General features: G+C 38.6%; 1 protein-coding gene across 10 annotated transcripts in view; it reads right to left on the minus strand.

Moving 5' to 3' along the window:
• Window positions 1-1,505: 1,505 nt before the first annotated feature.
• NOL4 (nucleolar protein 4) overlaps window positions 1,506-27,925 on the minus strand; it is a 563,001-nt gene continuing 536,581 nt past the window's right edge. For 5 of the 10 annotated variants that reach the window (XM_044934424.2, XM_044934423.2, XM_044934425.2 and 2 more), the window contains one exon: window positions 1,538-3,502. In XM_044934424.2, the coding sequence (XP_044790359.2) occupies window positions 3,309-3,502 (194 nt within the window). In that variant the 3' untranslated portion in view covers window positions 1,538-3,308. Of the gene's footprint in view, window positions 3,503-27,925 lie in introns of all 10 variants that reach the window. The other 5 variants (XM_025273156.3, XM_044934427.2, XM_044934428.2 and 2 more) reach the window with 5 other exon arrangements.

Genomic DNA, 27,925 nt, shown 5'->3' on the forward strand with positions numbered 1-27,925 from the left:
TAGTCAAATGCTTTATTTGATGTCAAGTGCATTTTAATAACTATTATTTATCTTTTATATATAAATAAAATGGCTAAACTTGAGTATAAACTGGTCAGGTTCCAAGTTGGTACAGAATGTAAAGATTTACTGTGTGCATAGTTGCTCAGTCATGTCCGACTCTTTGTAACCCTTAGGACTTGCCAGGCTCTTCTGTTCATTGGATTTTTCAGGCCAGAATACTGGAATGGGTTACCATTTTCCTCCTCCAGGGGATCTTCCCCAGCCAGGGATTGAACCTGCATCTCCCATGTCTCTTGAATTGCAGGTGGATTCTTTTGAACTGTCAGGGAAACCCTGGGAGGGAACAGACCGGCCACTAATAGAGGGGGCTCCAGCATCAGGCCTGCCTGGGTCAAATGAGGGCTTTAGTTCTCATTCTCCTGGGGCTCCTAGCAAGTTACTTCATCTTCTTGAGCCTCGTTGTAAAATAAAAAGTGGCTATCCTGATCTCCTAGTGTTGTCAGAGGTAAAGGAAATAAATGCCTTTTCCACGTGTAAATAATCAGTAAATGGTGGCTATCATGATCTGAATGCCCTTTTTATCAAGTTGTTACTTTACACAACTTAGGAAAATTCAGTATCTACTTGTGTTTGCATTCTCTGCCATTACTTCAAGGAATGTTTTCTTACTAAGTGCGATCAAGTAATACATATGTGACAAGAAACTGTGACTGTATGAAAAGCTGTCAGAAGTGACAGAAATACCTATGTGATCTCCATGTGGATGATAGTTTTCTATCACCTCATTTGAATGAAAATACGAACCTGCACCCAGTTCCCTCCAAACTGCTTTATAAAGGGGATGTGACAGAGAATTACAAAAAGACCAGGGTGATTTTCAGGGACAAGTTACAAAGGAAAACAAAGTGGTACATGGTTTTGTCCTCAGAGCTCTCCTAGGGAAACAGTGGGAGTCCTGGAACTCATTCTTCTAGATAAATGTGCAAAAAGCAGAAGGCAGGGGGGGATTTAGTCCTTGGTGGATGGGTGTGGGAGTTATAACGTGAAAATAAAATGAAACAAAAGCGCCTTGCTGGCACTTGCCTTCTCCAATCAAAGTGCTTAATAAGGATCACTATTATGGATTTTTATATATAGGTTGAACCCAAACCTGGGTGTTACTTTTTGAAATAGTAACCATGCCAAAGCCTCAAATACTATTCAATAACAAATCCCAAAGCATAAAACAGGGACTTAAAAGTGGTATGTTTTTCCCAAAATGCTAAATAGGACTTAAAGAGCCAGATTAGTCATGTTAAAATGGGGAATAAAAGATAAATTCTTAAATCATATTTAATCAAATGAAATAGCTATGGTTTGCTAATTTGCTTTACTCCTTCTTGGAATAAGTTATTTACTAGCCTGCATGTGGAGACTCTGGGGGACCTTGGGATGCTCTTGAAATATATTTGAACTGTCAATTTTGTGCTAAATGTAGATACAAAATAATATTTCATATGATTCCAAAAATTTATAAGTTTCCACAATCATTATTTTAACACAGAAATCTGTTTATTAAACCCAACAAAACAAAATTATACCAGCCCTCAATATTTTGAATTTTCAATTAAATAAGCAAATTCTAAATCCACACCTTAAAAGATGTTTGTGCATCTATGTATTTCCAAAATACTCATATTTCAATAAGATTTTCACATTATATTCACCAACAGTATCACAAAAGTTTTTTTTTGTTTTTGTTTTTTTGTTTACGTAACCGTAAGGAACCGTAATTCTAGAAACACTAGAAGAAAAAAGCATAGCAATGTCCACAGTTACAAGAAAAAGTGCACATTACTTGGTCACAACCACAGTCGTTACTTGAAAAACTATATGTAACAAGTAGTTAAGAAATGTCACTGATGCCTTAAACTTATCAAAACCCAAATGACATAAATTTTACATGAAATAAGGCAAATTCAGGAATGCACAAAGAATCTGTAATCCAACCGAAGCTAAACAACAGAAAAAGTGTACAAGAAGCATAAACGGATGTACTCCTCCTTAAATATTTTAAAAATAGGCTTGCCTCAGTGCACAAAGAGAACACCATTCATGTGTATCCAACACTATAAAATAAGAAGGGTCAAGTATGGGAGAGAGGAGGGGACAGTTCATTGTAAGTTGTGGCTATATCCACTGAGAGTTCTTTACATCATTTTTACCTACAAGTGTAAATTATACAAATCATTTCAGGAGAGGTAATGTCTCTTTTTGGAAACTATTTCTGAAAGAGAAAAGAAAACAACACACAAGAGTGCAAATTTTCAGATTGTCACTTGCAACCTCTTTAACATTCAGTCATCAACATCCAATGGCTGCTAGAAGGATGCCCGTAAAACAGCAGCGGCAATCCGGGGACAGCAGCTGTAAGAAATCAAGGTGTGATTTTTTTTTTCAATGATATGTCTCTTTAGAATATTAAAAAATTCTGTGGTGAAACCGCTATGGTAAAGCTGCAGTGCTGAGTGGGATGCTCGAGAACAGCATGAGTGCAGAAATGCAAGCTCCTCTTGGAAGTAGTTCCTGATGTGACGATTCAAAGAACATAGGTAAGGGTATCTTTTTTTTTTTTTTTTTTTTTTTATCCCCAGCATCAAGTGTTATTTTTGTAGAAAGAATTTGGAAAGAGGAGAAGGCAAAGGGATGTGGAAAAGGTACTTACAGTAGTTTCTCAAAACAGTTTTCTTTTAGGACCTATGAAAAAGTTACCAAAGTAAAAATGACAATTCTGAATGAAAAACAAGTTTTCTTTTTATAAAAATTACATTTTTTTTTAAAATACAAGATCCTTTTCATTGCTATATCCTGTAGCAACAAGAAATTTTGGCTTTTTTTTTTTTTTTCCTCCAGATACTGCAGCTTTCAGTCCAGTAAGTCAGTAGCAAATTCCACTTATATTTCAGCTGGACCTTGAACTATTTTTTTATACCACAAGCTTCTTCTGTTTTATCCTTGAATTAGGAATACACAGCCTTTTTTTTTTTTTTTTTTTTTTTTTTTTTTTGCCCCAGATATTTATGCTGGCATACTGAAACAAAAAGCAGTAGGCTGGACACGTTAACGTACCTCAAGTACTTCAGAGGCCAGGGTTCCTTTGAAGCACCGAAACACATCACTTTGTGGATCAAGGACAATGTGGCATAATTGCAAGTATTTCTCTTAAGACTGTGCAGTTAAGACCAAACGCATCTCTGCTGGGAAATCAAAATGTCATTAGTGGAAACTGCAAACTTAGACCTCAGTGAAGAGGATCGTTGTTGGACTCAGTTCTGTTGTAAAATAAGATTTTCCAGTTCATCTGCGGAACGCAGTAAAAATGCAGCGGATTCTCGATATCCCGCAACCAGCTGTCTCACTGCGTTGATTTCAGTTGGACTCAGCTGAGGTCTGGAGCTTGAACTGCTAGACGATCCTGAGCTGGTCGCCAACTGCCTCTTCATGCTGAGATCAGTGGGTCCTAGAAAACAATCAGCACAGATGAGACATGAACAAGTTTTTTCCTAGTATCTTGAACATGAGCACAAAATAAATTAGTTGATTTAATTCAGCTATTCTTTCATGAGAAGCTACTCCTACCCTTAATAAAAAATAAATACACCTGCTCTCAGAAAGATAGCTTGCCTGGAAAATCCCAGGGATAGAGGAGCCTGGTGGGCTGCTGTCTATGGGGTCGCATAGAGTTGGACACAATTGAAGTGACGTAGCAGCAGCAGCAGAAAGATAGACAAAGACACGATGGGAAAAGAATGTTAGGTTTTTTTAGACTCTGGTCCAACCACTCCGGTGGTTGTTTCTTACTGCAAAAGACACTGAAGACCTTAATATTTAAGTTTTCCAAAAAGTACATATTAAATCCATCTTCAATGCATAGGAATTTCTCTAGACTAGTGGAAAATGATGGGAATCATGAACACTTTTTATTTGTTAACAAATCATTTGGACCTGACCAATTCAGAAGTGAGAAGAGCCTACATGGTGAGGCTAATGACTCCAGATTACAAACTTCACAATCTAGAACAGAGGAAACTGAGGACCACAGGAGTTCAAGGATACATTTGGAGGTCAATAACTTATAAGTGTCACAATAGGGATATGAGTTGGGTATTTTTGTTTCAGGCCAATGCTTTGTATACCAGGTTGACTACACTGGAATTTAGAAGTGTATCACTTTAGAAGTGTATCTTATATATATGATTAGTATAAATAAGGCTTGGAATGCTGCTTTAGGTATTGTTAAATACCTGAAGGGGAGAGTGGGATGAATTGAGAGAGTAGCACAGACATATATACACTACCATGTGTAAAATAGCTAGTGGGAAGCTGACATATAACACAAGGAGCTCAGACAAGTGCTCTGTGATGACCTAGAAAGGTGGGAGAGGGAGAGGGGAGGGAGAGATATATGTATACATGTCCAATAAAAACTGCAAAAGTCCAATATTTATTTGCATAAAATAATCATATGTTCACATCACCAACTGGATGGACATGAGTTTGAGCAAGCTCCTGGAGTTGGTGATGGACAGGGAAGCCTGGAGTGCTGTAGTCCATGGGGTCGCAAAAAGTTGGACATGACTGAGCGACTGAACTGAATGGATATATCTACTTTGACATTTTAGAAATTTTTACTGAAAAAGTGATTTAAAACTCTTAAATTATTTGTGTTTTATATGATTATTACTCTTGCCTGGAAAATTCCATGGACCGCGGAGCCTGGTGGGGGACAACTTCATGGGGCTGCAAAGAGTCAGACATGAGTAAGCAACTGAGAGCACACATATACCTAGGCATTCATTTTTATATTCTTACCTTTCATTAAGCAATTATTATAATTATTAAATTTATAGTAATAAAATCCTTGAAAAATATTCTTAAGCACATAAGTAGAGGCATGCTCCAAAACTGTAGTGATTATAGAACTTGAAAGTATTTTAACAGAATTTTTTCCTAACCATATTATAATTTTTCAGATAGTAAGATTCATTTCCTAAACTAAAATGAGGGGTGTTATTTCATCCTTCTTGTTCTCTGAGGCATAATGAAGACAGGTCAAGATCCATCCTCCTCCACCCTCTCTCCCAAAGGGAGAAAAGGACTTCTGTCAGCCAGGAGGCAAATGTCCCATAAGAGGCAAGTAGCTTCACTTGGAATTTAATTAGGACAGACACAAGAGAGGTACTCAAGAATTCTGACATCTGGGAGAAACTTCTCTCCACTTCTGCCCATGGCCTTTCAAAGCTTTGATTTTTTAGTGGGAGTTGGCTGCTATTTGTTCTCCTGTTCACAGAATCATGACACAGATAGAATAGCTGAAAGGGAGAGGCAGGTGTGCCATGCTTGCAAACGGGAATACTGAACAAGCAAATCATTAATAGCTACTGTTTGGGAGATTCTTAGTGGATTCAGAAAGAATCATGACATAAGAGGAGTTTGGGTCTCTGAATGAACCAACTTTAAATTTTACTTCTTTCCTTTACATTCAAGAATCCTAGTAAAATATTTAAAGTATAGTTGATCTACCATGTTTTCGTTTCTGTTGTACAGTAAAGTGATTCAGTTATATATATTAGGTTTTCCCTGGTGGCTCAGATGGTAAGGAATCTGCCTGAAGACCTGGGTTTGATTCCTGGATCTGGAAGATCCCCTGGAGAAGGGAATGGCTACCCACTCCACTGGTTATTGCCCAGAGAATTCCATGGATAGAGGAGCCTGGCAGGCTACAGTCCATGAGGTTGCAAAGAGTTGGACAGGACTAAGCAGCTAAGACTTTCATAAGTATGTACATGCTGCTGCTACTGCTAAGTCACTTCAGTCGTGTCCAACTCTGTGCGACCCCATAGATGGCAGCCCACCAGGCTCCCCCATCCCTGGGATTCTCCAGGCAAGAGCACTGGAGTGGGTTGCCATTTCCTTCTCCAATGCATGAAAGTGAAAAGTGAAAGTGAAGTCGCTCAGTTGTGTCCGACTCCCAGCAACCCCTTGGACTGCAGCCTACCAGGCTCCTCCATCCATGGGATTTTCCAGGCACGAGTACTGGAGTGGGGTGCCATTGTACATACACATATTTTTCACATTCTTTTCCATTATGGTTTATCCCTGGATATTTAATATAGTTCCCTGTGTATATAGTGGGAACTTGTTGTCTATTCATTCTATACATAATAGTTTGCATCTGCTAATCCCAAGCTCCCAATTCATCCCTCCCCATTGGCAACTACAGGTCTGTTCTCTGCCTAGTACAAATCTTTATGAAAGAAAATTAAAGATTTTCCTCCCAGTTATGTAGATACCCAGTATCCAACTGATTGTCAGTTATTTTATAAGGTGTAACATTTTGTGATTTTGCTGCAAAGATGCCGACTGACATCTCGAACTGGAATTGAGAAAGGGTGGGGCAAGGGCTTCAGTTCCTTTTAGGGTGAGGGAGGTTGTGATTTCATTCTAATATTGCAGTTTATGGATAACTCCCCACCTCTGGCTCAAAGGTCTACTCTCACAAACTGCAACATGGCTTTCATTTTCTTTCAGATCATTAGTAACATTGGCAAACTCTAGATGGCTCAGCAATTGAGAAGCCATTCACAGCTCTACTTTTCTCATTTTGGAAGAAAGTTGACTTCATTACCTTTGGTTTTTTCGGATCTGTAGGATTAAGACTGAGAATATAAATCAGAAGTACAAGGATTTCTTTTTTAATTTTATTTTATTTTTAAACTTTACATAATTGTATTAGTTTTGCCAAATATCAAAATGAATCCGCCACAGGTATACATGTGTTCCCCATCCTGAACCCTCCTCCCTCCTCCCTCCCCATACCATCCCTCTGGGTCGTCCCAGTGCACCAGCCCCAAGCATCCAGTATCGTGCTTCGAACCTGGACTGGCAACTCGTTTCATACATGATATTTTACATATTTTGATGCCATTCTCCCAAATCTTCCCACCCTCTCCCTCTCCCACAGAGTCCATAAGACTGTTCTATACATCAGTGTCTCTTTTGCTGTCTCTACACAGGGTTATTGTTACCATCTTTCTAAATTCCATATATATGCGTTAGTATACTGTATTGGTGTTTCTCTTTCTGGCTTCACTCTGTATAATAGGCTCCAGTTTCATCCACCTCATTAGAACTGATTCAAATGTATTCTTTTTAATGGCTGAGTAATACTCCATTGTGTATATGTACCACAGCTTTCTTATCCATTCATCTGCTGATGGACATCTAGGTTGCTTCCATGTCCTGGCTATTATAAACAGTGCTGCGATGAACATTGGGGTACACGTGTCTCTTTCCCTTCTGGTTTCCTCAGTGTGTATGCCCAGCAGTGGGATTGCTGGATCATAAGGCAGGTCTATTTCCAGTTTTTTAAGGAATCTCCACACTGTTCTCCATAGTGGCTGTACTAGTTTGCATTCCCACCAACAGTGGAAGAGGGTTCCCTTTTCTCCACACCCTCTCCAGCATTTATAACTTGTAGACTTTTGGATCGCAGCCATTCTGACTGGTGTGAAATGATACCTCATAGTGGTTTTGATTTGCATTTCTCTGATAATGAGTGATGTTGAGCATCTTTTCATGTGTTTGTTAGCCATCTGTATGTCTTCTTTGGAGAAATGTCTATTTAGTTCTTTGGCCCATTTTTTGATTGGGTCATTTATTTTTCTAGAGTTGAGCTGTAGGAGTTGCTTGTATATTCTCGAGATTAGTTGTTTGTCAGTTGCTTCATTTGCTATTATCTTCTCCCATTCTGAAGGCTGTCTTTTCACCTTGCTAATAGTTTCTTTTGATGTGCAGAAGCTTCTAAGGTTAATTAGGTCCCATTTGTTTATTTTTGCTTTTATTTCCAATATTCTGGGAGGTGGGTCATAGAGGATCCTGCTGTGATGTATGTCAGAGAGTGTTTTGCCTATGTTCTCCTCTAGGAGTTTTATAATTTCCGGTCTTACGTTTAGATTTCTTTATGTGACTGTTGATTATTAAAATCTTCAACCTTATGAGCTTGGTTAGTGAAGCAAAAAAAAAAAAAAAAAAGAAAATATTCACAAATGAATAAATTATTTAACTAGTAACTACTCAAACAGCCCTTCCCTGTTTTTCACTTAATATTCATTTCTGCCTCATTGAGTCAGTATCATACTTGAGTGGTTTGGATTAACCCAAACAATATCATGTAATTAGAATGCATGTCGAGTGTAAAGCAAAATTTAAAAATTTATGAAGATACTGAATTTAAAGAAGTCGAAAACATTCTTGGTGACCTGATCAAATTACAGACAAGGCCACTGAAAAGTGTGGTTCTAGAAGAGCAGAAGCAGTTAATAAGAAAATGAGAAAGGAAAATGTCTCACTAGATGCTTCAAGAGAAAATGGCTTGAATATCAAATGTTAAGGCATACATTTAGGAAATGTGACAAGGCCAATTTTCTTTTTGTGGTTCATAACACTTTTTTTCCTATTTTTATTAAAAAAAAAAAACTTTTATTGTGACAGTTTCATGTGAAGAGCTTAGGGACTCAGTCATACATATATATGTGTATTCTCTCCCAAACTCCCCTCCCATCTAGGCTGCCACATAACATTGAGCAGAGTTCCATGTGCTCTACGGTAGGTCCTTGTTGGTTATCCACTTTAAATATAGCAGTATAGTACAGCTGACCCTTGAACACATGGGGGTTAAGGGTGCCCACCCTGTGCCATGGTTGAAAATCTCCATGTAACTTCGAATGTGCCTTCTGGCTGCTCTGCCTGTGTGGAGTCAATTAACTTCAAATAGTGTGCATACATGCATGATAAGTCACTTCAGTAGTGTCTGACTCTTTGTGACCCTTTGGATTGTAGCCCACCAGGCTCCTCTGTCCATGGGATTCTTCAGCAAGAATACTGGAATGGGTTACCATGCTCTCCTCCAGGGGATCTTATTGACCCAGGGATTGAATCCATGTCTCTTATGTCTTATGGATTGGCAGGTGGTTTCCTTATTACTAGCGCCACCTGGGAAGCCATGTGCGACTGTAGTATTTGATATTGGGGGGGAAAAAAACTGGAAGAGGATGCACACGGTTCAAATCCCATATTGTTCAAGGTCAACTGTATGTAGTATTTTAACCCAAATGATGCAGATCTTAATGTTCATTCTGAAAAGTTTGTTGTTCAATTGCTCAGTCATGTCCAACTCTTTATGACCCCATAGACTGTAGCATGCCAGGCTTCCCCATCCTTCACCATCTCCTGGAGTTTGCTCAAACTCATATCCATTGAGTCAGTGATGCCATCCAACCATCTCATCTTCTGTTGTCCCCTTCTCCTACTGCCTTCAATCTTTCCCAGCATCAGGGTCTTTTCCAATGAGTAGACTCTTCACATCAGGTGACCAAAATACTGGAGCTTCGGCAAATATTGTGCATACATGCACGCTACTTCACTTTCTCCTTTGCCTCCTTCCAATGAATATTCAGGGTTGAATTCCTTTAGAATTGACTGGTTTGATATCTTTGCTGTCCAAGGGATTCTCACAAGTCTTCTCTAGCACCACAGTTTTAAAGCATTGATTCTTTGGCGCTCAGGTTTCTGTATGGTCCCACTCTCACATCCGTACATGACTACTGGAAAAACCAAAGCTTTGACTATATGGACCTTTGTTGGCAAAGGGATGTCTCTGCTTCTTAATATGTTGTCTAGGTTTGTCATAGCTTTTCTTCCAAGGAGCAAGTGTCTTTTAAGTTCCTGACTGCAGGCACAGTCCACAGTGATTTTGGAGCTCAAGAAGATAAAATCTGCTGTTACCACCTTTTCCCCATCTATTTGCCATGATCTTAACTTTTTTAATGTTGAGTTTTATGCAAGCTTTTTCACTCCTCTTTCATCCTCATCAAGAGGCTCTTTAATTCTTCTTTGCTTTCTTTCATTAGAATGGTATCATCTGCATATCTGAGGTTGTTTATTTCTCCCAGCAATCTTGATTCTAGCTTGTCATTCATTCAGTCCAGCATTTTGCATGATGTATTCTGCATAGAAATTGAATAAGCAGGGTGACAACATACAGTCTTGTACTCCTTTCCCGATTTTGAACCATCTGTTGTTCTATGTCCAATTCTAACTGTTGCTTCTTGACTTGCATACAGGTTTCTCAGGAGGCAAGTAGGTGGTCTGGTATTCCCATCTTTTTTGCAATTTCCCAGTTTGTTGTGGTCCACACAGTCAAAGGCTTTAGCATAGTCAGTGAAGGAAAGGTGAGCCAGAACTGTGTTTGAGTCTCCTGTGGAGGTATGGATCAGGAGTGGCCTGCTGCATGGACAGGGGCTCGGGGTGCAGCAGACATGGGTATGGCATAAGCCCTCTTGGAGGAGGTTGCCATTAACCCCACCACAGAGCCACCAGAACTTACACAGGAGTGGGGAAACAGACTCTTGGAGGGTACAGACAAAACCTTGTGTGTACCAGGAACCAGGAAAAAGGAACAGTGACCCCACAAGAGGATGACCCAGGCTTGCCCATGAATGTCCAGGAATCTCTGGTGGAGGCATGGGTTGGCGTTAGCCTGCTGCAGGGTCAGGGACAGTGAGTTCAGCAGTGCATGCATGAGACCTTTTGAAAGAGGTCTCTATTATCTTCATTACCTCCACCACAGTTTGGCCTCAGGTCAAACAACAGGAAAGAAACACAGCCCTGCCCATCAACAGAAAACTGGATTAAAGATTTACTGAGCATGGCCCTGGCCCATCAGAACAAGACCCAATTTGCCCCTCAGTCAGTCTCTCGCAGCAGGAAGCTTCCATAAACCTGTTATCCTTATCCATCAGAAGGCAGACAGAATGAAAACCACAATTTTCTTATCCTCTTAATGTATCATTGAGTTCAGTTTACTAATATCTTGTTGAGTTTACCTCTATGTTCATCAGAAATATTGGTCATTAATTATTTTGGTATCTTTGTCTGGTTTTGGTATAAGCATACTACTATAGAAAATCATCAAATCACAAATGAAGAGAGAAAAAGAACAAAGGACAGAGAAATTATAAAATAGCCAGAAAATAATTAACAAAATGGCCATAAGTACATACTTATCAGTAATTCCTTTAAATATAAATGAACTAAATTCTATTATCAAGAGATATAGAGTGGCTGAATGGATTAAAAAAATAAGACCCATCTAAGAAAATCAGTCCTAGGTGTTCATTTGAAGGACTGATGCTGAAACTCCAATACTTTGCACACCTGATGTGAAGAACTGACTCATTGGAAAAGACCCTGATGCTGGGAAAGATTGAAGGCAGGAGGACAAGGGGACAGCAGAGGATGAGATGGTTGGATGGCATTACTGATGTCCATCACTTGATGGACATGAGTTTGAATAAACTCCAGGAGTTGGTGATGGACAGGGATGCCTGCTGTGCTGCAGTCCATGGGGTTGCAAAGAGTCAGACATGACTGAGTGACTGAACTAACTAAATGCTATCTACAAGAAATTCAGTTCCAATGTAAGGATACACATAGACTGAAAGTAAAGAAATTGAAAAAGAGATCCATGCAAATGGAAACCAAAAGAAATCTGAGGATTTCAGGTGTAAAAATAGTTATATTTACATCAGATAAAATAGCCCTGGAGGAGGGTATGGCAATCCACTCCAGTATTCTTGCCTGGAGAATCCCCATGGACAGAGGAGCCTGGAGGGTCACAGAGAGGTAGACATAGCTGAGCAACTAAGCACAGATAAAATAGACCTTAAGACAAAGATTGTAATAAGAAACAAAGGTGGTCTTTACATAATGATAAAGGAACCAATACAGCAAGACAATATAACATTTGTATATATGTATAACATTTGTATATTCGTATATATGTATGTACTTAAATATATAAAGCAAGTATTAACATACTTAAAGGGAGAAATAGCAGTGCAATAATGGTAGGGGATTTTAATATCCCACTTAAATCAATGGACAGATCATCTAGACAAAATCTGTTAGGAAACATCAGCCTTAAATAACATAATAGATAATTGACTTAATGGACATATATGGAATATTCCATCTCAAGTGCACATGGAACCTTCTTTAGAATAGATCATATACTAGGCCATAAAACTAGCCTTAATAAATTTCAGAAGATTAAAATCCTATCAAGCATTTCTGATCACAGTGTTGTTGGAAATCAATTACAAGAAAAAGCACTAGAAAACTGACAAATATGTGGAGATTAAGTCACAGCTACATAACAACTAGTGGGTCAAAGAATAAAAGGAAATCAGAACACCTCAAGACTAATAAAAATAGAAATGCAACAAACAAAAACTTATGGGATACAGCAAAAGCAATTCTAAGAGGGACGTCCATAGTGATATATGCCTACATCATGAAACAGGAAAGATCTCAAGTCTAGACCTCAAGAAACTATAAAAGGAGCAAACTAAGCCCCAAGTTAGCAGATGGAAGGAAATAAAGATCAGAGTGGAAATAAATGAAGTAGAGACAAAATAGACAATAGAAAGATGAAAATGACAGCTATTCTTTTGAAAAGATTTTAAAAAGTGACAAACTTTTAACTAGACTCATTAAGAGAAAAGAGACTCAAATAAATGAAGTCAGAAATGAAAGATATCATAGAAATACAAAGGATGATAAGATACTTCAAAAAATCACATGCCAACAAATTAGACAACCAAGAGCAAATGGATAAACTTGTATAAACTCAACCTACCAAGACTGAATCATGGAAACCTAGAAAATCTCAGACCAATTACTGGTAAGGAGATCACATCAAAAATCTTTGAATTAAAGTCTAGGAGCAGAAAATTTCACTTCTGAATTCTACTATACATTCAGAGAACTAATACCAATCCCTCTCAAACTTATCCCCCAAACAGAAGAGATGAGAACACTTTCCAAGTCATTTTTACTAGGCCAGCATTACCCCAGTACCAGATAAGACTCATCCTCACTGGGCCTTTTAAAAGTCTCTTGAATATTTTTATATAAAAATAAATTCTAGCTTTAAAAAAAACTACCCTTCAGCTGTATCCCAACTTTGTTCCAGCTAACACCCTGTGCAGAAAACTCTTGCTTGTTTCCATATCTTTGTTGACTATTCCTATGGGGGCATTTGCCCTCCCCTGTCCAACTACTATTTCTTCTAAGCTGGGACACAGTGGTGCAGCAGGAAAAGCCAGGAATGCTCTGTGACTTGGGGCAGGCCAGTTAACCCATCTGGAACTCGGTTTCTATAGCTTAAAAATGGGGCAAGTTATCTTACTCTGCTGTCCCATCAGACTGCAGAGAGGCTCCAAGAGAGAGAGTGAGATTCTAGCATGGAGACAGGTGCTGGGAGACAGTGTCCTGCTCATTCTGTCACCATTGCAATCCTCACTGCCCCCTTCCTCTGAGCCCCCACAACCCTCATTTGTACTTCCAACTTCGTTATTTATTAAAAGAAGTCCCCATTAAATATTTTATATATTAAAAAATTATAACAAGGAAATATCATAAAAGGAATGCAAACAATCACTTTTAATATCCTATCGAAAATAATAATATACTTAGGAATAAGCTTCATCAAAGAGGTGAAAGATATATACTGAGAATTACAAATCATTAATAAAGGAAACTAAAGATGATTCAAAGAAATGGAAAGATATAGCACGCTCTTGAATTGGAAGAATTAATATTGTTAAAATGGCATTACTACCCAAAGCAGGGGCTTTCCAGGTGGCACTAGTGGCAAAGAACCCGCCTGCTAACGTAGGAGATGTAAGAGACGCAGGTTCAATCCCTGGGTCAGTAAGCTCCCCTGGAGGGAGGGCACAGTAACCTACTCCAGCATTGCCTGGAGAATCCCATGGATAGAGGACCCTGGTGGGCTACAGTCCATGGGATTGGACAGAGTTGGATATGACTGAAGCAACTCAGCACACATGTACCCAAAGCAGTCTAAAGATTTACTGTGATCTCAATCAAATTACTCATGACACTTTTCAGAGAACTAGAATAAGGGATCTTAAAATTTGTACGGAACCATAAAAGACCCAGAACTGCCAAAGCAATCTTGAGAAGAAAGAAAAAAAGCAAGAGGCATAACCCTCCCAGGCTTAAGACAATACTACAAAGCTACAGTAGTCAAAACAGAGAAGTGTTGGCACAAAAACAGACATACAGACCAATGGAACAGAACAGAGTACCCAGGAAAAAAACCCCATACATCTGCAGCCAATTAATCTTCAACAAAGGAGGCAAGAATATAAAATAGGAAAGAGTCTCTTCAGCAGGTAGTGCTTGGAAACTTGGACAGCAGTGTGTAAATTAGCAAATTCAGAAAATGCCTTCACATCATACACAAAATTCCTAGACACAAAAATAAATTGTACTAATGTTTTCGTAGGTCGGTCTCTCAAGGCAATAGAAATAAGAACAAAAATGAACAAATGGGACCTAATCAAACTTAAGTTTTTACACAGCAAAGGAAATTATAAACAAAATGAAAAGATACTCTATGGAATGGGAGAAAATATTTGCAAACAATGCAACTGACAAGGGCTTAATTTCCAAAATATATAAACAGCTCATACCATTAAATAACAACAATAAGAAATCCAATTGAAAAATGGGCAGAAGACCTAAATAGACATTTCTCCATAGAAGACATAGAGATGGGCAACAGGCACATGAAAAGGTACTCAACTTTGCTAATTACTAGAGAAAAGCAAAATCACTGCAGATGGTGATTGCAGCCATGAAATTAAAAGATGCTTGCTCCTGGGAAGAAAGGTTATGACCAATCTAGACAGCATATTAAAAAGAAGAGACATTACTTTGTCAACAAAGGTCCATCTAGTCAAGGCCATGGTTTTACCAGTGGCCATGTATGGACGTAAGAGTTGGACTGTAAAGAAAGCTGAGAGCTGAAGGATTGAAGCTTTTGAACTGTGGTGTTGGAGAAGACTCTGGAGAGTCCCTTGTACTGCAAGGAAATCCAACCAGTCCATCCTAAAGGAGATAAGTCCTGGGTGTTCTTTGGAAGGAATAATGTTGAAGCTGAAACTCCTATACTTTGGCCACCTGATGTGAAAAGCTGATTCATTTGAAAAGACCCTGATGCTGGGAAAGATTGAGGGCAGGAGGAGAAGGGGATGACAGAGGATGAGATGGCTGGATGGCATCACTGACTCAATGGACATGGGTTTGGGTGGACTCCGGGAGTTGGTGATGGACAGGGAAGCCTGGCGTGCTGCAGTTCATGGGATCGCAGAGTCAGACACGACTGAACTGAGAGAAATGCAAATCCAGACTACAATGAGATACCACTTCATACCAGTCCGAATGACCATCTTGAAAAAGTTTACATTTCTTCTAAGATCAGGAACAAGACAAGGGTACCCACTCTTGCCAATGAACATAGATTTGAAGTCCTAGCCATGGCAATCAGAGAAGAAATGAATCTAGACTGGAAAAAAAAAAAAAAAAAAGTAAAACTCTCATTGTCTGCAGACAGCATGAAATTATACATTAAAGTCCCTAAAAGTACTACCTGAAAACTAGAGCTAATCAGTAAATTTAGTAAAGTTGCAGGATACAAAATCAGTACACAGAAATCCCTTGCATTCCTATACACTGGTGGTGGTTTAGTTGCTAAGTCGTGTCCGACTCTTGCGATCCCATGGACTGTGCCATCCCTGTTAGGCTCCTCTGTCAATGGGGTTCTCCAGGCAAGAATACTGGAGTGGGTTGCCATTTCCTTCTCCAGGGGATCTTCCTGACCCAGGAATCAAACCCGGGTCTTCTGCATTGCAAGCAGATGATTTATAAACTGAGCTACACGAACAATGAAAAATCAGAGAAATTAAGGAATCAATTCCATTTACCATAGGAACCAAAAAAATTACCTAGGAATAAACACACTCAAGGAGACAAAAGACCTGTATACAGAAAACTATAAGACACTCATGCAAGAAATCAAAGATGATACAAACAGATGAGATATATCATGGTCTTAGATTCAGTTCAGTTCAGTCAGTCATGTCTGACTCTTTGTAACCCTATGGACTGCAGCACGCCAGGCTTCCCTGTCCATCACCAACTCCCGGAGCTTACTCAAACTCATGTCCATGGAGTCAGTGATGCCATCCAACTGTCTTATCCTCTGTCATCCCCTTCTCTTCCTGCCTTCAATATTCCTAAGCATTGGGGTCTTTTCAAATGAGTCAGCTCTTTGCATCAGGTGACCAAAGTATTGGAGTTTCAGCTTCAGCATCAGTCCTTCCAATGAATATTCAGGACTGCTTTTCTTTAGGATGGACTGGTTGCATCTCCTTGCAGTCCAAGGGACTCGCCAGAGTCTTCTCCAACACCACAGTTCAAAAGTATCAATTCTTTGGTGGTCAGCTTTCTTATAGTCCAACTCTCATAGCCGTACATGACTACTGGAAAAACCATAGCTTTGACTAGATGGACCTAGATGGACTCTTTGAAATCCCATGGACTGTACAATCATGGGATTATCCAGGCCACAATACTGGAGTGGGTAGCTTTTCCCTTCTCCAAGAGATCTTTCCAACCCAGGGATTGATCCCAGGTCTCCCGCATTGCAGGCGGATTCTTTACCAGCTGAGCCACAAGGGAAGCCCAGGAATATTGGAGTGGGTAGCCTATCCCTTCTCCAGCGGATCTTCCCAACCTACTAATAAAACCGGGGTCTCCTGAATTGAAGGTGGGTTCTTTACCAACTGAGATATCAGGGAAGCCCCGTTCTTAGGTTAGAAGAATCAATATTGTGAAAATGACTATACTACCCAAGGCAATCTTCCAGATTCAATGCAATCTTTATCAAATTCCCAATGGGATTTTTCACACAACTGGAACAAAAACTTTCACAATTTTCATGGAAACACTAAAGACCCTGAATAGCAAAAGCAACCTTGAAAAGGAAAAATGGAGCTGGAGGAATAAACCTGACTTCAGACTGTACTACAAAGCAACAGTCATAAAGATAGTATAGTATTTGCACAAAAATATAAAAATAAACCAGTGGAACAGGACAGAAAACCCAGAGATAAACCCCACCTGTGGGTACCTTATCTTTGACAAAGGAGGCAAGAATATACAATGGAGAAGAAACATTCTCTTCAGTAAGTGGTGCTGGGAAAGCTGGACAGCTATGTGTAAAAGAATGAAATTAGAACATTGCCTAACCAACATACCCAAAAATAAACTCAAAATGGAAATTAATTCAAGACTTAAATTTAAGACCAGAAATTATAAAACTCTTAGAGGAAAACATAAGCAGCATACTTTTTGATATAAATTGCAGCAAATCCTCTTTGACCCACCTCCTAGAGTAATGGAAATAAAAACAAAAACAAATGGGATCTAATTAAACTTAAAAGCTTTTACACAAAAAGGAAACAATAAACAAGATGAACAGAGAACCCTCAGAATGGGAGAAAACAAATGCAAATGAAGCAACTGACAAAGGATTAATCTCTATATAAGCAGCTCATATAGCTCAATATTGGAAAAACAAATAACCCAATCAAAAAATAAGCAGAAGATTTAAATAGACATTCCTCCAAAGAAGAATACAGTTGGAAAATAAACACACACAAAAGGCTAAATATGACTCATCATTAGAGAAAGGTACATCAATACTACAATGAGGTATCACCTCACACTGGTCAGATGGCCATCACCAGAAAATCTACAGAAACTAAATGCTGGAGAGGGTGTGGAGAAAATGGAACTCTCTTGTACTATTGGTGGAAATGTAAATTGATATAGCCACTATGGAGAACAGTAAGAATATTTCTTTAAAAAACTAGAAATAAAACTACCACATGACCCAGTAATCCCACTGAGGGCTTATACACTGAGAAAGCCATAATTCAAAAAAAAAATGTACCCCAATGTTCATTGCAGCACTGCTCACAGTAGCTAGAACATGGAAGCAACCTCTACATATCCTTTTACAGATGAGTGGATAAAGAAGTTGTGGTACATGTATAAAATGGTATATTAGCCATAAAAAGGAAGAAATGTGAGTCAATTCTAGTGAGGTAGAGGAACTTAGAGCTTGTTATACAGAGTGCAGTAAGTCAGAAAAAGAAAAACATATATATTGAAGCATATAAATGGAATTGAGAAATGGGGCTCCCCAGGTGGTAGGTAAAGAATCTGCCTACCAATGCATGAGCCTGCAAGAGACGTGGGTTCAGTCCCTGGGTTAGGAAGATACCCTGGAGTAGGGAATGGCACCTTATTCCAGTATTTTTGCCAGGAAACTGCCATGGGCAGAGGAGCTTGATGGGATATAGTCCAAGGAGCTACAAAGAGTTGTACACAATTGAGCACATGGAATCTAGGAAAATGGTATTGATGAACCTATTTGCAGGACAGCAATAGAGACACAGACTTAAAGAACAGACTTGTGGGCGTTGTGTGGGAAGGAGAACATGGGACAAATCAAGAGTTGCACTGAAACATACACATTACCAAATGTAAAATAGATAGTCAATGGTAATTTGCTGCATGATGAAGGGAGCTCAACCTGGTGCTCTTTGACATCCTAGAGGGGTGGGATAGGGGCTTTAGGAGGGAAGGGACATAGGTATACCTATGGCTGATTCATGTTGTACAGCAGAAACCAATACAGAATTGCAAAGCCATTATTCTCCAGTTACAAACATAAGGGAAAAAGAGTTTACAAATGAGAAATGCTGGAAAGGGTGTGGAGAAAATGAAGCCCTCCTACACTGCTGGTGCAGATGGAAACTGGTTCAGCTACTGTGGAAAACAGTATGGAGGTTCCTCAAAAAACTAAAACTAGAGTTGCCATATTATCCAGCAATCCCACTTCTGGGCATATATCCAGAAAAAACTATAATCTGAAAAGATACATGCACCCCTATGTTCATAACAGCACTATTTACAATAGCCAAACAACCTAAATATCCATCAACATTCATATATATACGTGTGTGTGATGTGATGTGTAAGCAAGCACGTGTGTGTATAATGTATTATTCAGCCATCAAAATTAAATAATGCCATTTGCAACAATATGGATGGACCTAGAGATTATCATATTAAGCAAATGTATGTCAGAAAGAGAAATACAAATACCATATATCACTTATATGTGGAATCTAAAATACAGTACAGATCAATATATCTGCAAAACAAAAACAGACTTGTAGGTATAGAGATTTGTGGTTGCCTAGTGAAGAGGCTAGGGGAGGGGAAGGAATGGAAGTTTGGGATTAGCACAGGCAAACTATTATATATAGGATGGATAAGCAACAAAGTCTTATTGTATAGCACTGGAACTATATTCAATATTCTATGACAACTCATAATGGAAAAGAATAAGAAAATGTACATACATATATTTAACTGAGTTATTTTGCTATATAGAAGAAATTAACCCATAATTGTAAATAAACTTAATGTAAAGATTTTATGTACATATATACACACTTATGTGTGTATGCATACTTACCTGTATGCAGGTCAGGAAGCAACAGTTAGAACTGGACATGGAACAACAGACGGGTTCCAAATAGGACAAGGAGTATGTCAGGGCTGTATATTGTCACCCTGCTTATTTAACTTATATGCAGAGTACATCATGAGAAACTCTGGGCTGGAGGAAGCACAAGCTGGAATCAAGATTGCTGGGAGAAATATCAATAACCTCAAATATGCAGATGACACCACCCTTATGGCAGAAAATGAAGAAGAACTAAAGAGCCTCTTGATGAAAGTGAAAGAGGAGAGTGAAAAAGTTGGCTTAAAGCTCAACATTCAGAAAACAAAGATCATGCTATCCAGTCTCATCACTTCATGGCAAATAGATGGGGAAACAGTGGCTGACTTTATTTTTCTGGGCTCCAAAATCACTGCAGATGGTGACTGCAGCCATGAAATTAAAAGACACTTACTTCTTGGAAGGAAAGTTATGACCAACCTAGATAGCATGTTAAAAAGCAGAGACATTACTTTGCCAACAAAGGTCCATCTAGTCAAGGCTATGGTTTTTCCAGTGGTCATGTATGCATGTGAGAGTTGGACTATAAAGAAAGCTGAGCACAGAAGAATTGATGTTTTTGAACTGTGGTGCTGGAGAAGACTCTTGAGTCCCTTGAACTGCAAGGAGATCCAGCCAGTCCATTGTAAAGGAGATCAGTTCTGGGTTTTCATTGGAAGGAATGATGTTGAAGCTGAAACTCCAATACTTCGGCCACCTGATGCGAAGAGCTGACTCATTTGAAAAGACCCTGATGCTGGGAAGGATTGAGGGCAGGAGGAGAAGGGGATGACAGAGGATGAGATGGCTGGATGGCATCACCGACTCAATGGACATGTAATTTCATGCAAAGATGGGCATAATAAAGGACAGAAATGGTAAGAGCTTAACATAAAGCAGAAACGATTAAGAAGAGGTGGCAAGAATACATAGAAGAACTGTACAAAAAAGGTCTTAATGACCTAGATAACCATAATGGCATGGTTACTCACCTAGAGCCAGACATTCTGGCGTATGAAGTAAACTGGGCCTTAGAAAGCATTACTATGATAAAAGCAAGTAGAGGTGATGGAGTTCTAGCTGAGCTATTTCAAATCCTAAAATACGATGCTATTAGAGTACTGTAGTCAGTATGTCAGCAAATTTTGAAAACTCAGCAGTGGTCACAAGACTGGAAAAGTTAGATTTCATTCCAATTCGAAACAAGGGTAATGCCAAATACTGTTTAAACTACTGTACAATTGCGCTCATTTCACATGCTAGCAAAATAATGCTTAAAATATTATAAGCTAGGCTTTAGCAGTAGGTGAATGCAGAACGCAGTACAAGCTGTATGAGATAAGACAGAGGAACCAGAGATTGAGTTGCCAACATCCGTTAGATCATAGAAAAAGCAAGGGAATTACAGGAAAAAGCATGTACTTCTGCTTCACTGACTACACTAAAGCCTTTGTGTGGATTACAACAATCTGTGAAAAATTCTTAGAGAGATGGGAATGCCAGTCCACCTTAACTGCCTCCTGAGAAACCTGTATGCAGATCAAGAAGCAACAGTTAGAACCAGACATGGAACAATGGACTGCTTCAAAATTGGGAAAGGAGTATGTCAAGGCTGTATATTGTCACCCTGCTTATTTAACTTATATGAAGAGTACATCATGCAAAATGGCAGACTGGATTAATCACAAGCTGGATTCAAGATTGCTGGGAGATAAATCGACAAACTCAGATGTGTAGATGACATCACCCTAATGGCAGAAAGTGAAGAGGAACTAAACATCCTCTTGATGAGGGTGAAAGAGGATAGTGAAAAGCTGGCTTAAAATTCAACATTTAAGAAAATAAGAGAATGGCATCTTGTCTCATTACTTCATGGCAAATAGATGGCGAAAAAGTGGAAACAGTGACAGACTTGACTTTCTTGGGCTCCAAAATCACTGCAGATTGCAGCTGCAGCCATGAAATTAAGACACTTGCTCCTTGGAAGACAAGTTATGACAAATCTAGACAATATATTAAAAAGCGGAGACTTCACTTTGCTGACAAAGGTCGGTGTAGTCAAAACTTTGGTTTTCCAGTAGTCATGTTTGGATGTGAGAGTTGGACCATAAACAAGTCTGAGTAGCAGAGAATTGATGCTTTTGAACTGTGGTGTTGGAGAAGACTCTTGAGAGTCCCTTGAACATCAAGGAGATCAAACTAGTCAATCCTAAGGGAAATCAGTCCTGAATATTCATTGGAAAGACTGATGATGGAGCATCAATAATTTGGTCACCTGATGCAAAGAGCTGATGCATTGGAAAAGACCTTGATTCTGAAAAAGATGGAGGACGAGTAGAAAGGGGTGACAGAGGATGAGATAGTTGGATGGCATCACTGTCTCAGTGGATATGAGTTTGAGCAAAGTCTGGGAGATGGTGAATGACAGGAAAGTCTGACATGCGCTACAGTTTATGGTGTCACAGAGTTGTACATGACTTAGCAATTGAACAGTAACAGTAATGTTTTTATATAACATTTATATGTATACTCACATCACTTAGCCATAAAAGGAGAAAGAAGTTTTGCCATTTGTGATAACATGAAAGTACCTTGAGGGCATTTTGCTAAATGAAATAACTCATAGAAAGACATACTATTTGATCTCAGTTCATGCAGAATTGGACAAAAAAAAACACACTATGAAAACACTTCTGCTATCTTGCATATAGGGTCATTGTTACCATCTTTCTAAATTCCAAATATATGCATTAATATACTGTATTGATGTTCTTCTTTCTGACTTACTTCAGTCTGTATAATAGGCTCCAGTTTCATCCACCTCATTAGAACTGATTCAAGTGCATTCTTTTTAATAGCTGAGTAATATTCCATTGTGTATCATAGCTTTCTTATCCATTCATCTGCCAATGGACATCTAGGTTGCTTCCATGTCCTACCTATCGTAAACAGTGCTGTGATGAACACTGGGGTACACGTGTCCCTTTCAATTCTGGTTTCCTCAGTGTGTATGCCCAGCAGTGGGATTGCTGGGTCGTATGGTAGTTCTATTTCCAGTTTTTAAAGGAATCTCCACACTGTTCTCCATAGTGGCTGTACTAGTTTTCATTCCCACCAACAGTGTAAGAGGGTTCTTTTTCACCACACCCTCTCCAGCATTTATTGTTTGTAGATTTTTTGATAGTAGCCATTCGGACCAGTGTGAGATGGTACCTCATTGTGGTTTTGATTTGCATTTCTCTAATAATGAGTGATGCTGAGCATCTTTTCATGTGTTGGTTAGCAATCTGTATGTCTTCTTTGGAGAAATGTCTATTTAGTTCTTTGGCCACCCGCCCCCACCCTTGTTTTTTTTTGAATCGTTTATTTTTCTGGTATTGAGCTGCATGAGCTGCTTGTATATTTTTGAGATTAATTCTTTGTCAGTTACTTCATTTGCTATTATTTTCTCCCATTCTGAAGGCAGTTTTTCACCTTGCTTATAGTTTCCTTCATTGTGCAAAAGCTTTTAAATTTAATTAGGTCCCATTTGTTTATTTTTGCTTTTATTTCCATTACTCTGGGAGGTGGGTCATAGAGGATCCTGCTGTGATTTACATCAGAGAGTGTTTTGCCTATGTTTTCCTCTAGGAGTGTTATAGTTTCTGGTCTTACATTTAGATCTTTAATGCATTTTGAGTTCATTTTTATGTATGGTGTTAGAAAGTGTTCTGGTTTCATTCTTTTACAGGTGGTTGACCAGTTTTCCCAGCACCACTTGTTAAAGAGATTGTCTTTTCTCCATTGTATATTTTTGCCTCTATTGTCAAAAGATAAGGTGCCCATAGGTGCATGGGTTTACCTCTGGGCTTTCTATTTTGTTCCATTGATCTATATTTCTGTCTTTGTGCCAGTACTATACTGTCTTGATGACTATAGCTTTGTAGTATGGTCTGAAGTCAGGCAGGTTGATTCCTCCAGTTCCATTCTTTTTTCTCAAGATTGCTTTGGCTATTCAAAATTTTTTTGTATTTCCATACAAATTGTGAAGTTATTTGTTCTACTTCTGTGAAAAAATACCATTGGTAGCTTGATAGGGATTGCATTGAATCTATAGATTGCTTTGGATAGTATACTCATTTTTACTATACTGATTCTTCCAATCCATGAACATGGTATATTTCTCCATCTATTTGTGTCCTCTTCGATTTCCTTCATCACTGTTTTATAGTTTTCTATATATGAGTCTTTTGTTTCTTTAGGTAGATTTATTCCTAAGTATTTTATTCTTTTCATTGCAATGATGAATGTAATTGTTTCCTTAATTTCTCTCTCTGTTTTTTCATTGTTAGTGTATAGGAATGCAAGGGATTTCTTGGTATTAATTTATATCCTGAAACTTTACTATGTTCATTGATTAGCTCTAGTAATTTTCTGGTGGTGTCTTTAGGGTTTTCTATGTAGAGGATCATGTCATCTGCAAATAGTGAGAGTTTTACTTCTTTTTTTCCAACATGGATTCCTTTTATTTCTTTTTCTTCTCTGATTGCTGTGGCTAAAACTTCCAAACTGTCTTGAATAGTAGTGGTGAGAGTGGGCACGATTGTCTTGTTCCTGACTTTAAAGGAAATGCTTTCAATATTTCATCATTGAGGATAATGTTTGCTGTGGGTTTATCACACATGGCTTTAAAAATGTCGAGGTATGTTCCTTCTAAGCCTGCTTTCTGGAGGGTTTTTATCACAAATGGATGTTGAATTTTGTCAAGGGCTTTCTCTGCATCTATTGAGATAATCATATGGTTTTTATTTTTCAATTTGTTAATGTGGTGTATCACATTGATTTGCAAATATTGAGGAATCCTTGCATCCCTAGGATAAAACCCACTTGGTCATGATGTATGATCTTTTTAATATGTTGTTGGATTCTGTTTGCTCGAAAGTTGTTGAGAATTTTTGCATCTATGTTCATCAGTGGTATTGGCCTGTAGTTTTCTTTTTTTGTGGCATCTCTGTCTGGTTTTGTTATTAGGGTGATGTTGGCCTCATAGAATGAGTTTGGCAGTTTACTTTCCTCTGCAATTTTCTGGAAGAGTTTGAGTAGGATAAGTGTTAGCTGTTCTCTACATTTTTGGTAGAATTCACCTGTGAAGCCATCTGGTCCTGGCCTTTTCTTTGTTGGAACATTTTTTTATTATAGTTTCGATTTCCTATTTTGATTTTTTATTTCTTCCTGGCTCAGTTTTGGAAGATTATACTTTTCTAAGCATCCGTCCATTTTTTCCAAGTTGTCCATTTTATTGTCATATAGTGGCTGATAGTAGTCTTTTATGATCCTTTGTATTTCTGTGTTGTCGTGATTTCTCCATTTTCATTTTAAATTTGGTCCATTTGATTCTTCTCCATTTTTTCTTGATGAGTCTGGCTAATGGTTTGTCTGTTTTATTTATCTTCTCAAAGAACCAGCTTTTAGTTTTGTTGATTTTTGCTATAGTCTCCTTTGTTTCTTTTCCCTAACTTTTATGATTTATTTCTTTCTACTAAACCTGGGGTTCTTCATTTCTTCTTTTTCTAGTTGCTTTAGGTGTAAAATTAGGTTATTTATTTGATTTTTCTCTTTTCCTGAGGTAATCTTGTATTGCTATGAAACTTCACCTTTGCACTGCTTTTACTGAATCCTATAGGTTTTGGGTTGTCGTGTTTTCATTTTCACTTGTTTCTATGCATATTTTGATTTCTGTTTTGATTTCTTCTGTGATTTGTTGGTTATTCAGAAGTGTGGTTTTTAGCTTCCATATGTTTGTATTTTTATTAGTTTTTTTAGTTTCTTCCTGTAGTTGACATCTAATCTTACCACATTGTGATCAGAAAAGATGCTTGAAAGGATTTCAATTTTTTAAAATTTACCAAGGCTAGATTTATGGCCCAGGATGTTATCTATCCTGGAGAATGTTCTGAGTGCACTTGAGAAAAAGGTGAAATTCATTGTTTTGAGGTGAACAATATCTCAATTTCTAAAACTCCATAAGCAATGTTCTTGTATACTCCTAATGGTCAAAGAAGTTTATTTTCTGTAGACACATTTTTTTCAGCTGGTACAGTCCAACACAACTTAGTAAATTCATCACCAGTAAGTGAAGTGATTTTTCTGGCTTGCCTAATGGAGCCACTTGGAAACTTACATTGGCTGGAGGTTCATTTTATATTTTGATCAAGTGTTTAATAGAGGTATGTTATTTAAAATATTTTCATCAGTTCAGTTCACTCAGTTGTGTCTGATTCTTTGCGACCCCATGGAATGCAGCATGCCAGACCTCCCTGACCATCACTCCTAGAACTTGCACAGACTTTTGTCCATTGAGTTGGTGATGCCATCCAACCATCTTATGCTCTGTCATCCTCTTCTCTTCCTGTCTTCAATATTTCCTGGCATCAGGGTGTTTTTCAATGAGTCTGTTCTTCCCATCAGATGGCCAAAGTATTAGAGCTCCAGCTTCAGCATCAGTCCTTCCAATGAATATTCAGGACTGATTTCCTTTAGGATGGACTGTTTGGATCTCCTAGCAGTCCAAGGGGCTCTCAAGAGTCTTCTCCAACACCACAGTTCAAAAGCATCAATTCTTCAGTGCTCAGCTTTCATTATAGTCCAACTCTGACATCCATACATGACTATTGGAAAGACCATAGCTTTGACTAGACAGACCTTTGTTGGCAAAGTAAGGTCTTTGCTTTTTAATATGCTGTGTAGGTTGGTCATAACTTTTCTTCCAAGGAGCACGCATCTTATCATTTCATGGCTGCAGTCACCACCTGCAGTAATTTTGGGCCCAAGAAAATAAAGTCTCTCACTGTTTCCCTATCTATTTGCCATGAAGTGATGGGACCAGATGACATGATCTTCATTTTTTGAATATTGAGTTTTAAGGCAGTTTTTTCTCTCCTCTTTCACTTTCATCAAGAGGCTCTTCAGGTCCTCTTCACTTTCTGCTACAAGTGAGGCATATCTGATGTTACTGATGTTCCTCCTGGCAATTTTGATTCCAGCTTGTACTTCATCCAGCCTGGCATTTCACATGATGTACTCTGCATATACATTAAATAAGCAAGGTGACAATATAAAGCCTTGATGTACTCCTTTCCCAATTTGGAACCGTCCATTGGTTCCAAATGGTTGGAAATGTCTGATTCTAACTGTTGCTCCTTGACCTGCATACAGATTTCTCAGGAGACAGGTAAGATAGTCCGGTATTCCCATCTCTTGAAGAATTTTCCACAGTTTGTTGTGATCCACACAAAGGAGTTAGGATAGTTAATGAAGCATAAGTAGATGTTTTTCTGGAACTCTTTTGCTTTTTCTATGATCCAGTGAATGCTGGCAATTTGATCTCTGGTTCCTCTGTCTTTTCTAAATCCAGCTTGTACATCTGGAAGTTCTCGATTCATGTACTAGTGAAGCTTCGCTTGGAGAATTTTGAGCATTACTTTGTAGTGTATGAGATGAGTGCAATTGTGTGGTAGTTTCAACATATTTTGGCATTGCCTTTCTTTGGGATTGCAATGAAAACTGAACTTTTCCAGTCCTGTGGCCACTGCTGAGTTTTCCAGACTTGCTGGCATATTGAGTGCAACACTTTCACAATATACTCTTCTAGGATTTGAAATAGCTCAACTGGAATTCCATCACCTCCATTAGCTTTGTCACAGTGATGGCCCACTTTACATTCTAGGATGTCTTGACACTAGATGAGTGATGACACAACTCTGGTTATCTGGGTCATTAAGATCTTTTTTGTATATTTTCATAATTTGTTGTTAAATGTTGAACAAAGTTAATATTATTTTTTATTATTTTGGCTAAATTAACTAATGTCTATGAAGGCAATGGCAACCCACTCCAGTATTCTTGCCTGGAAAATTCCATGGATGGAGGAGCCTGGTAGGCTGCCTTCTATGGGGTCGCAAAGAGTCAGACACAACTGAGCGACTTCACTTTCACTTTTCACTTTCAGGTATTGGAGAAGGAAATGGCAACCCACTCCAGTGTTATTGCCTGGAGAATCCCAGGGATGGAGGAGCCTGGTAGGCTGCCATCTATGGGGTCGCAAGAGTTGGACACGACTGAAGTGACTTGGCAGCAGCAGCAGCATGATGCATCCAGCATAGGGCTTTGGTTATAGCATATGTACACAATTAGGTTCAACATGGTAACGAATTACATTTATATTCATAAATGACTGGAGTATAATTTGCTTTCCTACTACTGTTCTTCATGAGAGGATTACAGTAGCATCCTGTGCTGGGGTGTTTTCCATTTCTTTTCTCCTCCTTTAGATCTGCTTGTCTAAAATGAAGATTTTCTTGTACTTGAAGTTTTGATAAAACTCATTTGCAAAAC

Source organism: Bubalus bubalis, chromosome 22 (genome assembly GCF_019923935.1).
Source record: "Bubalus bubalis isolate 160015118507 breed Murrah chromosome 22, NDDB_SH_1, whole genome shotgun sequence".
Lineage (NCBI taxonomy): Eukaryota > Metazoa > Chordata > Mammalia > Artiodactyla > Bovidae > Bubalus > Bubalus bubalis.